Raw genomic sequence first — 17,025 nt, forward strand, 5'->3', positions numbered from 1 at the left:
TCACGCCATGAGTGCTTAACCTGCCGTGCTACTGCCTGGCCCCTTTGTTCCTCTTTTAATGAACTGTTATGATTTTTACTGATTAAGCTTTTTGGAATTCCTTTGACGTATCTTATAAGTGATATAAAAAGCGGGGGACTTAGTTGTACTACTAGCAATCCTTTTTTTTTTTTTTCATTCTTTTTTTAAAATTTTTTTCTATTTTCCCTTTTGTTGCTATTGTTGTTTAACATTGTTGTGGTTATTGATGTCACTGTTGTTGGATAGGAGAGAGAAATGGAGACAGGAGGGGAAGGCAGAGAGGGGGAAAGACAGACACCGGCAGACCTGCTTCACCACTTGTGAAGCGACTCCCCTGCAGGTAGAGAGCCAGGGGCTTGAACCGGGATCTTTACACCGGTCCTTGTGCTTTGTGTCACATGCGCTTAACCCAATGCACTACCACCCAACTCCCTACTAGGAATCATTCTATAGGGAAGTAAGTGATATGAGCTCTATCAGGCCTCTTTACTAGACTTGAGTCTTTGGGTAGTCGATTATTTGTTGTTCCTGGATTAGAGACCTTAAGTCACAGATGGGCAGTATCTGAGTTATATATCTACTTGTAGGCCAAGAAGCTCAGGTGCCTCTGTAAGAATACAGCAGCACTTTTAATCAACATATAGTCTGATGAAGTCTGAAGACCGATCTGCTATAGCACGGCAACACAGGTGGTAAAGACTGCCTTCAGGAAGCACACAAAAGCCTCAGCTCCATTAAGATGGAGGGGTCTGGGGCTGGGTGGTCACGCACTTGGTTGAGTGCACACGTTACAAGGCACAAGGACCCAGGTTCAAGCCCCCAGTCCCCACCTGCAGGAGGACAGCTTCATAAGTGGTGAAACAGTGCTGCAGGTGTCTGTCTCCTCTATCTCCCCCTTCCCTCTTGATTTCTGGCTGTCTCTATCCAATAAATAATTTAAAAAAACAAAAAGAGGTGGAGGAACCTTCAATAACGGGCAACAGAGAAGTCAGGTTGTAAGAGTTTGTTGATTTAGGTTCTGTACTTCACATTACAATCCCACTTCACTATAGTTTTCAACTTCAGCACATAGCAGAAATTGGACTCAAGGAGACTTTAGAAATGACTTCCACTAAAAACAAAAGCCACCTTCTGCATTCCACAATGACCTTGGGCCCATACTCCCAGAGGGTTAAAGAATAGGAAAGCTATTAAGGGAGAGGGTGGGATATGGAGTTCTGGTGGTGGCAATTGTGTGGAGTTGTACCCCTCTTATCCTATGGTTTCGTCAATGTTTCCTTTTTATAAATAAAGGGGAAAATGAAAAGAAAAAATAAAAGCAAGTAAATCAGTTTACCTTCCTGCCAGACTTAACAGTACTTTTTTTTTTTACCACCACCCAGATAAAAGGCCCAATACCATCATTACAATAAAACAGGCTTATAAAATCGTGGACTTATTCTTTGCTGTTTATTTTTATTATTCAAAATATTAAATAATACAGTTTCAAAAATGAAAAAAAAAAAAACACAGTGAAATAGTTCAGGTGTATTTCCACATGTTTCCTCTACTTGTTAGGGCAGTAAACTGTCCACTCAAGGGAAAAGATGAACTGACCTGCTTTTTTCATCTCTACACAAAGCACATGGCCATGGTTAACCCAGGCTTTGTATGTGGGCATTTAACTTATTCTAGGAGTCATGTTTTCTAAAAAGTTGTAGTGACACTTGTAAGTCAACCATGGTTCAAATCACATATTTACATCTTGATCGGTTCTTTATGAGAGAGAGACAGACTTAAATGAAATACAGGGAATAACTTCCAGTTGGTACCCAAAAAATAAGGCAAAATAAAACAAGTACCAAAAGAAAAAAAGAAATCAGTGTACCTATATATTCTTTATGTACACAAACAACTTCACCCAGGTAAAATTCTAATTTGAAAGACCTAGATGTATTATTTAAATGATAATCAGCCCTAAGATTTATTCAGATTTACTAAGAAAATAAAAAACAAAGTGAACAAATCTGATATCATTTTAAACTCTACCCCTTGCTTGAAAGCTTGGAGGAACCAGTGCTATAACCAATTGCTCACTAAAAGCAACTGTATGTTTAACAGCTTACCACAACTGCTACTTTTATATTCAGTTCAGTAATTCAAACCAAAAAATGATCTGTCTAACCATTTGCCTATGTTTGTTTTAAATTGCAGAATCTCTACTGCCAGAATTTCTAGACATATTTACTGCATTACCTAAAATTGTGGTCATAATTAGCAATTTTATAATCTTACATTTAAATTATCCAAAAATATCCAAAGCAATTTCCCTGGAAGAAAAAAATATTATATGCAAAGCATTATTACAAACATCCTTATACATCACAGTTAGGGAGAACAAATAAATGTGTTGTTAAAACTAGTATTTGAATGGCAGAACAAGAATCTAAGTCAGCAGTACTAGATATGTTAAAATTTAGTTACAAGTCTGAGATCTTCTAGAAGTACAGTCACAAAGACTTCCAGAAGAAGTGCAATAAAGAAATCAAAAACAATAAAGACTAGCAGGTAATGCTTAGCTCCACATTTTGGAAACCTGATTGAATTCAGCTTTAAAAATGTAGATAAAAAATTATATATTCCTTTTGACACTGAGTTTCCAAAGCACCAAGGCAAAATAAAGAGAGACCCACCTCTCATTTAAGTACCAATTGCCTATGGCAATCATCTATTCAATAACATATAAAAAGTCAAGCAGATAAAATTATATAATAAGCAAACTCAAATCACAGTGCTTTAAAAAATATAATCATTGGTAATCTTCAGAGAAGGCATTGCCTCATTAACATTCTGGTCCAGACGATGATATTCAACTGTTTTAGAACAAAGACCATCACGCCATTTTCTGCTTTGAACCAGAAGGAAAATCTGGAACAGAATGAAATAATTTAGACATGCAGAAGCGAAGATGGAGGATATGCTAAAAACTTTGATAACAAGCAAAATATCTTTCTCCCAAATACTAATATCAATTATAAACACTTTCCATCTGTAAACAAGGTTAGACAATACTTCTCAAGTTGTACTATATATTCACTGTTAAGACTGATCTCTTGGCTTCTGGATTTAGAGATTAGCAGACTGAAGAAGAACCCAGGAACCTCCGTATTTACCAAGACCCTTTCCTGTCTATAAAAGAAATAGCCTAACACTAAAAATGGGGGACAGTGTAACTTGCATTCAAAATTTGCCTACCTACAAATATTGACAAGGCAGTGACAGACCACTAAACCATACACAATCTAAAGGGCTGATTTATTTGTTTGCCTGTTTTCTAACTCTAATCCACTAACAAGATATTGGAATCATTGATTCTCAAAGCTGGGAGGCATTTTGAAATTATTTGTCCAGTTTTGTCATGTCTCAGATGAGAATATCAAGTCCCCTAAGAAGGCAACATTTGCCAGGAATCAAAGAAAGTTACAATAAGATCCAAGAACTAAGAATTCCTGACTAAGAAAAGGGAATGGGAGTCAGGCGGTAGCACAGTGGGTTAAGCGCAGGTGGTGCAAAGCGCAATAACTGGCATAAGGATCCCGGTTTGAGCCCCCGGCTCTCCATCTGCAGGGGAGTCGCTTCACAAGCGGTGAAGCAGGTCTGCAGGTGTCTGTCTGATTAGTTTCCTCTGGGACTACAAAGTATAGAGCTGTGCCTAACACTGCATGGAAAAAAGACCAAAGGAGGCTGCAGAGAAGAAAAAGATATCTGAGAAAAAAAGTGAAGAGACAAAAAATATATATATGACCCAGGAATAAATTCAGGCTAAAATAAACACAAATAAAAATTTAAATCACTGGGTTTTTTGGGCTTCTCATTTAAAAGTTTGACTTGAGGTGGGGAAGATAGCATAATGGTCATACAAAAAGATGCCCATGCCTGAGGCACCACCAATCCCTCACATTACTAGAAGTCAGAGCTGACTAGTGCCCTGGCAAAAAAATTTAAAAAATAATAAATAATAAATAATAAGTTTGACTTGTTTTGGGGGGGCCAAGCGGTGGCATGCCAGGTAAAGCCAACATATTATTGTCTCTATCTCTATTCCAAAAAAAAGTTTGACTTTTTTTTGAAATATATGTAAACAGTCTATAACTTGCTAAAACACATCATAGATTTAAAAACTAATCAAGACATATCAATATTTTACCATCAAATTAAACTTAGCTGAATAAGAAGCAAAAAAAAAATCTGAATCACCAAAAGTATTAATAAGTAATATGACTGAGATAATAAAAGGTAAAGAGAAGGGTTGAAAAACTCCAAACGTACCTTTCTTTTGTTATGATATGTAATGTAAACAACAGCAATACAAAAAGCAAAAATAATAAGATGAAAAAAGAAATGGCTGTCTTCCTCTTCTATGTTTGAAGATGGGGTCTTAAAAGATCTCCCGGACTGCTCAGTTTCCTTATTGTCTCTGTTTTCTTCCAAGTCCTCATCATCCCTGGCACTGGGGGTCCAGTCATATTCTGACTCTTCATAACCTCCATTGTCCAGAGTATCTTTGGCAGTGGATGGAGAACTGTTTAGCACGAAAAGCCCCTCTTCCTCCATGCTAGGATCTTCACTGTTACCCGCTTCCTCTTGGGACAGAGATGAAGTGGAGGGGTGAGGGGCCACAGATGCACCTCCACTTTTCTCTGTACTGGTTGTGGGAGGAAAAGGGGTGCTAACATGGGAAGTAAAAGATTTGGTTTGACTTTCATGTGTTGAAGTACTCCTATTTGTAGCAGAATTCTCTAAATTCAGTGTAGTTCCATTTGGCAAATTATTCTCTGATAAAGCTGAAATAAGTGAATAAGGAATATTATATTAAACATTAAATTTCAATCTCCAACTCTCACCCAGCTAGCAGCATATATTGCACAAAGTTTTCACTAGGGTCTCTGCTAAATTCTATAACTTCTTTTTGAGTCTTATTTAACAAGTCTAAGTAGTCAATAATGAGTTACATTTCTTCCTCAATTACTCATCAACTAACAATTGCCTTTCCAGTAGATATGTGTGCGGGCATGCGGGCATGTTTTAAGCTGTTATTCTCCTGGCAGTGAGAAAGAATTTCTTCTAGATCATTCTCCCCTTTCCTTCCCTCAATGTCCCCAACTTTGATTTCCCTGTCATCAACTTCCACCCCCTAACACTCATCCATCAACTTGTAGATCAGGAATCATGATCCTCAGTGATTATAGCTTCTGGCTCTAGTATTCATTCAAATCTGAGTTTATTTCAAAATCCTTGACCTTCTCTCTTCTGACGAGCCAGCCGTGGAGGTGGTGCAAGGGCTTTGGACATAAAAGCATGAAGTTTCAAGTTCAATCCTGGCACCACATGTCCCCAAGTGGTGCCCTTGTTCTCTAGCCTCTCACTCATTAGTTAAAATAATAATAATGATAATAATAATAAAAGAAGCTAGCAACATGAGGTGTAGGCAAAAGGGCCTTAGAGCAGCTACTCTAGTCAAAAATCAGGAAAGAGGTTGCCTAGCAATGAACATTCAGACAATGACTACTCTTAACTCTGGGCAAATACTCCACTCACTTCTATACCAACCGAAGTCAAGTGGAGATCTCAGATATATATATATTCATTCTTCTGGGAGCAGTGGAATTATACAAGCACAAAGCCACAGTGAAGCCCTGGCAGTTTAGGGGAAAAAAAGGGGGGAGGGCTGGGCAATGGCACACCTGGTTGGACACACAATGTCAGCATGTACAAGGACTGGGTTTAAGCCTCTGGTCCCCAAATACAGAGGTAAAACTTCACAAGCTGTGATGCAGTGCTGCAGGTCTGTTTGTGTGTGTCTCTCTCTCCCTTTTTCTTTCTCCATCTCTGTCCTATCAGATTAAATAGTTAAAAAAAAGTATTAAAAAAAAAAGGAGGGGTGGGAAAGACAGCATAATGATTATTCAAAAAGACTTTCATGCCTGACGCTGCAAGATCCCAGGTTCACTCCAGCATCACCATAAGCCAAAGCTGAGCAATGCTTTGGTCTCTCTGTATCTCTCTATATCTCTCTCAACTAAAACAAATAAAATACATATTTTAAAATATTTTTAAATATTTATTTATGTATTTATTCCATTTTGTTGGCCTTGTTGTTTTATTGTTGTTGTTACTGATGGGGAGATAGCATTAATGGTTATGCAAACAGACTTATCATGCCTGATGCTCCCAGGTCCCAAGTTCAATTCTTCCACACCACCATAAATCAGAACTGAGTAATTGTCTGGTTAAAAAAAATGAAGTGAGTGTGAAGAATTGAATACAAACTTGTATCTAAGAATTGACTTCTGACTGTAAACCATTAATCCCCCAATAAAGAGATTAAAAAAAAAAGAAATGAATACTGATGTTGTCGTCGTTGGATAGGTCAGAGAGAGATATGGGGAGGAGAGGGGAAGACAGAGAGGGAGAGAGAAAGATAAGGCACCTGTAGACCTGCTTCACCACTTGTGAAGCGACTCTTCTGCAGGTGGGGAGCCGGGGACTCTAACCGGGATCCTTACTAGGGTCTTTGCACTTTGCGTCACCTGGGCTTAACCCACTGTACTACCGCCGGATTCCCTATTTTTAAATATTTTTTTAGAAACTGAGTACCTCAGCCATCTACCTGCTCTCGGGACAGCCCACCCATTTCTCACCAAATCTACCTGTCCAAAGCCATTCTCTCATGTCTCTGTAGCTCTTGCATTAAAATAAAACAAATAGAAATATTTTTTAAAAGAAAAAAAAATAATAAGGCTCAACCTAAGTGTCATACCTTATACAAAAATTTAATTAAAGGTAGTCACAAATGTAAATATAAGATTTCAAGTTATAAAACTCGACGTAAGACATAGTAGTAGTAAATCTTTAGAATCTAGGTCTAGGCAAACATTTTTTAGACTTGACACCAAAAACAATACATAAAATGAAAAAAAAAAATCATAAACTGGATTTTGTCAAAGTTAAAAACTTTTCCTCTGTTAAACTTCTTCCTGTGATATGGCTAGGAGAATAGCTCAGCTGGTAAAGCACTGAGCTTGCACACCCATGGTTCCTGGTATAATCTCTGCCACCCGTGTGTTGGAGTGATGCTCTGGCATCATTTCTCTTTTTCTCTCCTCTCTATCTCATATGAAATAAATTGAAAGACAAAGAGAGAGGAAGAGAGAGAGAGAAAGAGGGAAAGAGAAAGGAAGGGAAAAAGGCAGGCAGACAGGCTCTTTCCTGGGAGGATAAACAGAACAAATTTTAACCCAGTACTCAACAAAGTAGTGGCCAGGGAAGTCGCTCAGTTAGTAGAGTACAGGCCTTGCAGGTCTGATGCTCCCAATGTGGTCTCTAGTGCTTCATGTACTGGAGTGCTGGAGTAGTGCTCTGGCATCTCTCTCTCTCTCTCTCCCTTCTCCACTACCTAAAACACACACAAATTATTTTTTAAAATCATTTTTTAAAAAAACTTACAGTACTTTAATTAAAACATGAACAAGGGAGTTGGTGGTAGCGCAACAGGTTAAGCGTACATGGGGCAAAGCGCAAGGACAGGAATAAGGATCCTGGTTCGGGCCCCCAATTCCCAACCTGCAGGAGGGTCGCTTCACAAGCAGGTCTGCAGGTGTCTACTATCTTTCTCTCCCCCTCTCTCTATTTCTCTCTGTCCTATCCAACAACTACAACACCAATAACAACAATAATAATAACTACAACAATAAAACAATAAGGGCAACAAAAGGAAATAAATATTAAAAAAAAAAAAAAAAACATGAACAAAAGGAGAAAACAGTTCATCCACATAGTGCACTGCTTTGCCATTTTTACCATCCAGATTTGAGCCTGGCCCCCCGCTGCATTAAAGGAAGCTTCTGTGCCGTGGTCACTTCTCTCCCTCTCCCTCTGTGTGTGTGTGTGCCTTCTATCTTTATCCAAAAAGAATATGAACAAATGAACAAAAGGCACAAAGAGGCATTTACCAAAGAGAACTAGACATGTGGCAAATAAACACATGAAAATATACTAGCCCTTAGAGAAACACAAATATAAATCCACATGAGATAGAACCACTCACCAATCAGAATGGCTAAAATAAAAAATAACAATAGCACCAAATGTTGGCTGGGGTTCAGAGAAACTAGATCAGTCATATGTTGCTGGCTGTAATGTAAAATAGGGCAATTATGCCACAAAACAGTTCGGCAGCTTCTTAAAAAAAAAAAAACTAAACATACAATTGCCATATGACCCAGTAATCATACTTCAGGGCATTTATCCCAGAAAAACGAAAACTTATGTTCACAAAGAAAACCTGCATATTACTGTTTACAGCAGCTTTAGTCATAATAGCCAAAAACTGGAAACAGCCCAGATGTCCTTCAACAGATGGCTTAATAAAATATAGTATGTCAGTACTAGGAAATACTTAGTAATACAAGTAACAAACTAGTGGCACATGAAACAGCTGGCATGAGTCTCCAAAAAATTATGCTAGGTGAAAATGGTCAATTCCCAAAAAGGTATGTACCATATGATTTCATTTATATCACACTTTCAAATAAAAATTTATAGATATAAAAAAACAAGTTAGGGTGGGTAAGATAACATAGTAGTTCTATAAAATGTCTTTTCATGCTTGAAGCACCAAAGTTCCCAGGTTCAATCCCAACCAGCATCACCCTACGCCTGAACTTGGCAGTGTTGGAAACACACACACACACACACACAAAACAATGAGTGGGGCTGAGGAGACAGCATAATGGTTATTCAAAAGACTCTCATGCCTGATGTTCCAAGGCGCACTTGGTTGAGCACACAGGCTGCAGTACTCAAGGACTTAGGTTCAGGCCCTCAAGGAGCTTCTTCAGAGGGAAAGCTTCATAAGTAAAGCAGTGGTGCAGGGGTCTCTTTTTCACTCCCTCTATCTCTCCCTTCCCTCTCAATTTCTTCTGTCTATATCCAAACAAGAAAGTAATTTAAAAAAAAAAAAAATGGCTGCTAGGAACAGTGGGTTCATCATGTAGGTACCAAGCCCCAGCAATAACCCTGGTGACAATTAAAAAAGAAAGAGCCTGACATCTGATATGCAGGTGGACCTCCCCAGACAATAACTTCGGTCCACCTGCATATCAGATGTCAGGCTCTGAAGAAAAAGAACACTAGCATAACTAAAATAGGCCTACTAACTATCTACAAAACAGAGTCCAAATCTTCATCTGCACTATTCCAGCCTTTAGGTTCATGATTAGTCAACAATTTGTTTGGCTTTGTATGTTAACTCTTCTTTCAGCCACCAGGTTCCAGATGCTACCGTGATGCCAACCGGACTTCCCTGGGCAGACGACCCCACCAATGTGTCCTGGCTTCCCCAGAGCCCTGCCCCACTAGGGAAAGAGTGAGACAGGCTGGGAGTATGGATCCACCTGCCAATGCCCATGTTCAGCAGGGAAGCAATTACAGAAGCCAGACCTTCCACCTTCTGCACCCCATAATTTCCCTTGGTCCATGCTCCCAGAGGGATAAAGAATAGGAAAGCTCTCAGGGGAGGGGGGTAGATAGAGTTCTGGTGGTAGGAATGTCAAGCTGTACTGTACCCCTCTTATCCTGGTTTTTGTCAGTGTTTCTTTTTTATAAATAAAAATTAAGAAGAAAGAAAGAAAGGCAGGAAGGAAGGAAGGAAGGAAGGAAGGAAGGAAGGAAAATTGTCTGTTACTAAGACTTTAAGAGAGATGGAAATAAAAAGCAGGGAGTAACTGTAAAAAGTGAACCCCAAAACTCCTGACTATGATGGGAATGGCCTATATCGTGACTGTATCTGTATCAATGTCAGTTTCCTGGTTGTAATTTTGCATTACTTTTGAAAAATGTATCTGTGGAGGTAACTGAGTTAAGGATACACAGGACCTCTGAATTACTTCCTATAACTACAAATTAAACTAGAAATATTTTTATAATGAACAGATTAACTTAATGAAAAGTACTTTTACTTCTCACTCCAAGATTGTTCTATGTACAATCTCCTTTCCAGTTAAACGCAATTCCATTTTCCTAATTACTCAAGCAAAAATTTGAGTCCTGGGCGGAGGGTAGGTAACATAATGGTTATACAAGCAGACTCTCATGCCTGAGGCTCCAAAGTCCCAGGTTCAATCCCCCATACCACCATAAACCAGAGCTGAGCAGTGCTCTGATAAATTTTTAAAAATTAACAGTAAAAAAAAAAAAAATTGAGTCCTAATTTTCTTTTTTTAGAAAGTTTACTTTAAGTTTTTTCATTTGATAGGACAGAAATTGAGAGGGAAGGGGGAAACAGGAAGAGAGTGAGACAGAGACACCTGCAGCACAGCTTCACTGTTTGTAAAGCATTCCCCCTGAGGGTAGAACTAGGTAGGCTTGAACCTGGGTCCTTGACATGCACTTTATCAGGTGAGGTGTGCCACCACCTGGTCCTCCTTGATAATCATTTCCTAATACCCCATAAATAATGTGTAACACTGCCTTCAAAATATATGTGGAATCTGGATTTTTTAAAAAATATTTTATTTTATTAATGAGAGAGGAGAGAAAGAGAAGCAGACATCACTCTAGTATATGGACTGCCGGAAATTGACATCAGGGCCTCAAGCTAAAGAGTCTGACACTTAACCACTGCACCATCCCCCGCACTGTGGAATTTGAAGAATCTTTTTACCCCTTTATTGCTACTGTCCAAGGCACCATCATGTTACCTGGATTATAAAGTTGCCTGACCTGCATGTTTCTACTCTAACCACTACTGTCCAATCAACACAGCAGTCAGAATTCTCAGCCCAGAATGCAGAGGACCCTAAGAACTAATTCAAACACTGGATTAAGAAACATGGCTTGGGTCAGAAGATAGCTCTATGTGGTAGAGCACAGAATATGTATTCCTGAGACCTCAGAGATTCCTGGTTCAATCCCAGGAACCACCATAAGTAAGCCAGAGCTGAGTTGTGCTCTGACCTCTCTCATAATACAAATTAATCTTTTTGATGTTGCTGCCCTCAGGGATTCACCATTCCAGTCAACTTTTTCAAACAGAAACAGAAACAGAGAGAGAAGAGAGTCACAATGGTGCCAAAGTTTTCCCCAGTGTCATGGGGTCATGGATTAGGATCTGGGCCATGCACACAACACTGAAGGCACACTCCCAGGTGAGCTAGCTTGCTATCCCAATGCAAATAAATCTTAAAAAAAAAAAAAAGAGAGGGTTGGGAGACAGCATAATAATTATAGTTACGCAAACAACTTTCAGGCCTGAGGTTCCAAATTCCCAGGATGAATAACCTGCACCACCATAAACCAGAGCATATATATAATTTGGGGGGAAAGTGTGATTGAAAATAATGCATCTTAATTTTTTATACCTTGTAAAAAAAAAAAAAAAAACATGTTAATTCTTAGATTAGGGGCCAGCAGATAACTCACCCAGTAGAACACACACATTACCATACTCAGGGACATGAGTTCGAGCCCCAGGCCACTACACTGGAGCACCTGTACAAGAGAAGCTTCACAAACAGTGCAGTAGAGCTGCAGGTGTTTCTCCAATTCCAATCTCAATCTCTCTCTCTCTTTAATCCCCCTCACCCTTGCCTTCACCAAAGGGAGCAATGGAGTCATGCAGAGGACCAAACCATAGCAATAACCTTGGTGGCAAAAATATATAAATAAATAAATGAACAAGGACCCAGGTTCAAGGCCCTGGTCCCCACCTACAGGGGGAAAGCTTTGTGAGTAGTGAAGCAGGCCTGCAGGTATCTCTTTTTTTCTCCCTCTCTATTTCCTCCTCCCCTCTCAATTTCTGTCTCAATCTAATAATAAATAAATAAAATAAAAACAAATAACTGAAAAATTCATAGTTACTAAGAATATATCCAAGCACAGAAAATTTAAGAAAACTTACATGGAACAAAATTTATTTAAGTCTAATTTGGTGACTTTCTAATTTTCAGTGATTATTGAAATTTGTAACTCACATCAGTCTATGTAAAATTTAATTTTCATATTATATACAAGGTACTTTGAAATCAGTCTATCATAAGACTTAGAAAAATGGGCTGGGGAAATAGATCGCTTGGATAGTGTGTTGCTTTGCCAAGGATGACACCCAGGTCTAAAACAGGTCCTGGATGCACTAAAACAACTTCCAATGCTGTGGGGTCAGTTTCATATTCTTTCTTTCTTTCTTTCTTTCTCTTTCTCTCTCTCCCTCTCTCTCTCTTTCTTTCTCTCTACCTCTCTATCTGTCTTAAAGAAAAAAAATGAAAGACTTACAAAAACCCATTACTCCAAAATTTACAAACACTACACTGTACTGCAGTAAAGTTGCATCCCTATCAAAAGTGCACATGCAGAGGCTGATAAAACACAGACACTACCAAGTGTGAGGACCTAGGTTCAAGCCCCAGTCCCCACCTGCAGGAAGGAAGCGGTGGAGCAGTGCTGCAGGTATCTTCCTTATACCCATTTTTCTGTCTCTATCATTTAAAATAAAAGCCACTGGAAGTGGTGTAGTCATCATGCAGGCCCCCAGTTCGTGCTAATCATGGTGACAATAAATAGATAGATAAATAAATAAATAAACAGTGATACACCTGGTTCAATACACAAACTACAGTGCCAAGGACCCCAGTTCAAGTCCCCAGTCCCCACCTACAGAAGGAAAGGTTCAGGAATGGTGAAGCAGTGTCGCTATCAGTGTCTGTCTCTATCTTTATTCAATAAATAAATAATAACATTTAAAAAATATTTTTAAAAAGTAAATAGTAAAGGCACATATGCTAGCTTTCATGTTCTTTCCTACAGGGATTAATTTATAACATTTTAATTGATTTACATAAGAACTTGATTTCAAATTTTCCCCTAATATGTCCCAGTATAGTTGGAGCTCCAGTATTTATAAGACTCTAACAAATAAACAGAGACAAAAGTAGTCTATATCTCCCACCTACTAACTAGCCCAACTAATTAGAGGTTTTTTTAACCACTTCTAGAGTAGAAAAGTTGTTTCTGAAATCACAGTAGAGTCAGTCACCAGCCATCTCTCTTAAGCATTCCAAAATTCTATTTTTTTCACAGATAATTCAATGGTCAAAATAATCATACTGTTTTAAGGAACTAAAATATCTGCATAAGCCAGGAAATCCTCACTAAAGTTTATCAATGATGAAAAGGACTGGAGAAAATGGACAGCTATCCTGAACCCACAGATTCACAAACCCTCCCTGAGAGAGTGGTACACTAGCCCAACCCTCAGTGCTTGTGGGGAACCTAAGTAAGTAACCACAGAGTCTTGGTAGAGAAATGTATGGCAGGGAAGCCCCTCTTGGCAAGAGAACACTATCCCATTCACGATGTTTTTCATATGAAAAAGTGGAAAAGAATTTGGGGGGAGGGGAAAAATAAAACTAAACAACTACTGAACAAGAACTTGGGGTTGGGAAGACAGCATAACAGTTATCCAAAAATGGTTGTGAGGCACCACAGGTTCCAGGTTCAACCCCTAGCACCACCATAAGCCAGAGCTGAGCCAGCGGGCTCCAGTTGGGGGGGGAGGGGGGCGGTTCTTAATAATAAAATTAAAAACAGTGATCTGGGAGGTGGCACGGTGGATAAAGCACTGGACTCTCAAGCATTAGGTCCTGAGTTCAATCCCCAGCAGCACATGTACCAGAGGGATGTCTGGTTGTTTCTCTCTCTCTTCCTATCTTTCTCATTAATGAATAAATTTTAAAAAATTTAAAACAACTTGAATTATTGCAAGTTCTTACAGTGGATTTGCCCTCCTCCCTATTGCCCCCTCTCCCAGTCTAAAAGTCCCTGGTTTACAAATTTCCCTTCTCAATAACGTCTTCAACATCTTGATTCACAGTGTGACATTTCTAAGAAACCCTTACTCAAAGAAATTCTAAGGCTCTGGTAAAAAATGCCTCCCCAGAGCCCTGCCCCACTAGGGAAAGACAGAGACAGGCTGGGAGTATGGATCCACCTGTCAACGCCCAAGTTCAGCGGGGAAGCAATTACAGACCTTCCACCTTCTGCACCCCATAATGACCCTGGGCCCATACTCCCAGAGGGATAGAGAATCGGGAAGCTGGGAGTCGGGCGGTAACACAGCAGGTTAAGCGCACGTGGCGCAAAGCACAAGGACCCGGGGAAGAGTCCGGGTTTGAGCCCCGGCTCCCCACCTACAGGGGCGACGTTTCACAAGCGGTAAAACAGGTCTGCAGGTGTCTATCTTTCTCTCCCCGTTTTCCCCTTCTCTCTCCATTTCCCTCTGTCCTATCCAACAATAATGGCATCATCAACAACAATAATTACAATAATAAAATAACAAGGGCAACAAAAAGGAATAAATATACATATATATATATATATATATATATATATATAGAATAAGAAAGCTATCAGGGGAGGGGATGGGATACGGAGTTCTGGGGGTGTGAATTGTGTGAAAAAAGTAACCCTCTTATCCTATGGTCTTGTCAATATTTCCATTTTATTTTTAAAAAAAACCTTAAAAAAGGTCAGTGGCTGCAGTGTGCTCCTTAACCCAGGGACCCACAAAGACTCCTCTTGTCCTGTGAACTCCTCTCCTCCCTCCCAGCCCAGCAGGCCCCCACACACACTCCCAGCTTCTTGCTCGGCACTGGATTTAATCTGTTAGTTAACCTCTCACCTTCCTTTCAAGAGAGTCGGAGTGAGCAACCGACACAAAAGAAATCAACTAGCACAATGGTGGACCCGAAAAGCAAGAAGACCCGGGGCCACCTGGTTAAGCGCTCCCATTAGTGTGCAAGGACCCGGGTTCAAGCCCCTGGTCCCCATCACAGTGTTGGGAGCGCGGGGGGCGGTGAAGCAGGGCTGCAGGTGTCTCTCTTGCCTTTTTCCCTCTCTCTACCTCCATTTCTGGCTGTCTCTATCAAATAAATAAAAATAGTTTTTTTAAAAAAGCATGATGACCCTTGGTTGTCCTGCTCACAGGTCCTCTCGCTCGCTCTCTCTCTCTCACACACACACACACAGAGAGAGAGAGAGAAACAGAGTGTGAAGTCGCTTCCAGATGTGCGCAGGCCAGGACCCCCGAGGCAGTTCTCTATCCCTCTCTCATCCAGGAACAATCCCACCCCTACCGGCCTGCCTGGCCTGGGCCAAGCCCCCCACTCGACCCCCGAGTGTCCCCCCCACCTACACACCCGGGAACACACCCAGCACCTCACTCAGGTCTCGTCCAAGCCCCTCCTGACGCCCCCCGCGCCCGCCCCCGGCTGCTTTCCCCACGACTCGAGGCACCGCCGCCACAGTCGTCCCCAACCCGCCCCTTCCCTTCCCCCCCCTTCTCACAAGTCTCTACTTTTCGGGCCTCCTCAGCGACCCCCAGCTCCTGCAGACAGACGTCTTCCCGCAGCCCCCACCCCCCATCCGTTCGGAGTCCGCGGAGACCCTGCCGCGTCCAGGCAGCGGCCCCCCTGCCCGGCCTGGCCTGTCGCCCGCCCCTCGCAACCGCCTCGCCCCCTTTACCACTAGACACGGCGGACGCAAGCAGGAACGCCAGCACCAGCGGCCGCGTCAACCTCCCGGGTATCCGGAGGGCTAGTCCGGGAGGCAGCTTCTCTCGCACCGACCCCCTCATCCTCCTCAGGGCCGCAGCGGCCATAACGGACTTAACTAGCCGGCCTGCGCGGTGGCTAGATTCTGCGTCATGACGTCAGAGGTGCGTACGGAAGCACGGCTCTCGGGATAGGCGGCTTAGTGTGATGACGTTTCGTCCTCGCGCGCGCGCGGAACTGCAGAAAGCAAATCAGGAAGAAAGTAGTGGGAGTTGTGAAGAGCTCCGTGCCCCACCCACTCTAGCTCATCTGCGGCTTGTGCGAAGAGGCGGAGGGAGCTCTTCTCTGCCACCTTTATGATGGGGTGCTACACAGTTAAGTGCTATGAAACACTTGTGATGGTGATACCCCTCATTGAGCGCACATGTTACAATGCGCACGGACCCAGGTTCAAGCCCCCGATCCCCACCTGCAGGGGGAAAGCTTCATAAGCAGTGAAGCAGCGCTGTAGGTGTCTCGTCTCCCTCTCTCCCCCTCCCTTTTGGATTTATCTGTCTCTATTCAATAAATAAATGAATAAAATATTTTTTAAAACACTTCTGAAAGGAAAACTCATTTGTGTGATAAGCTAATCCACCCAAGCAAAGTAACTCCGTTACACCTGTCAAACTCGCAGCAAACACAAAATGTTAACAATAACTGTATCTGAGTAGTGAAATTACAAGTAAATTTTTTTTGTTTTTCATTTAAATTTGAAGCAATTTGCTAAGTCTTATCATATAAGCACTGTCCCACTCACCAGAACTACAAAGCATATGCCCAAATCCCCAAGGTCATTAACCAAACAACCAAAGACAGCAACAGTGCCCCAGCCGTTGCAGAATCATCAAATTAATCAATTCCCAGGAAACCTGATTGATGCATATTAGTCATCTCCTGTATTTCCAATTCGCTATTAACCCATGCAGTTGTAACCTCTAGGTAGCTTTCTTCCCTTTGCAAATAACACCATTTTCTGTCTTTTACCTATCCAATTTTCATTATGGTATGTCCATCTTATCATAAAAATACATTATATAAAATGGTAACGGCTGGGGGTTGGGCAGTAGGGCTGTGGGTTAAGCGCACATGGCACGAAACACAAGGACCGGAGTTAAGGATCCCCACCTGCAGGGGAGTCGCTTCTCGAGTGGTGAAGCAGGTTGCAGGTGTCTTTCTCTCCCCCTCTATGTCTTCCCCTCCTCTCTCGATTTCTCTCTCTTATCAAACAACAATAATAACCACAACAACAATAAACCAGGGCAACAAAAAGGAAAAAAATAGCCTCCAGGAAAAGTGGATTCATGGTGCAGGCACTTCTTCTTCTAGCGTTTGCCCTTCTTCCATAGCCAGTCAACAGCGTCAGGTTGAGCCTGATGTA

At 41.2% G+C, this 17,025-nt stretch overlaps 1 protein-coding gene across 1 annotated transcript; it reads right to left on the reverse strand.

Moving 5' to 3' along the window:
- Positions 1-1,448: 1,448 nt before the first annotated feature.
- On the reverse strand, positions 1,449-15,760 carry C2H5orf15 (chromosome 2 C5orf15 homolog). The gene is made up of 3 exons (XM_016186791.2): positions 15,577-15,760; positions 4,330-4,844; positions 1,449-2,928 (listed from the first exon to the last, which is right to left on the reverse strand). Exons 1-3 carry the CDS (start codon positions 15,710-15,712, stop codon positions 2,797-2,799), a joined length of 783 nt encoding a protein of 260 aa, XP_016042277.1. The 5' UTR covers positions 15,713-15,760; the 3' UTR covers positions 1,449-2,796.
- Positions 15,761-17,025: the final 1,265 nt, after the last annotated feature.

Source organism: Erinaceus europaeus, chromosome 2 (genome assembly GCF_950295315.1).
Source record: "Erinaceus europaeus chromosome 2, mEriEur2.1, whole genome shotgun sequence".
In the NCBI taxonomy this organism is placed as follows: Eukaryota; Metazoa; Chordata; class Mammalia; order Eulipotyphla; family Erinaceidae; genus Erinaceus; species Erinaceus europaeus.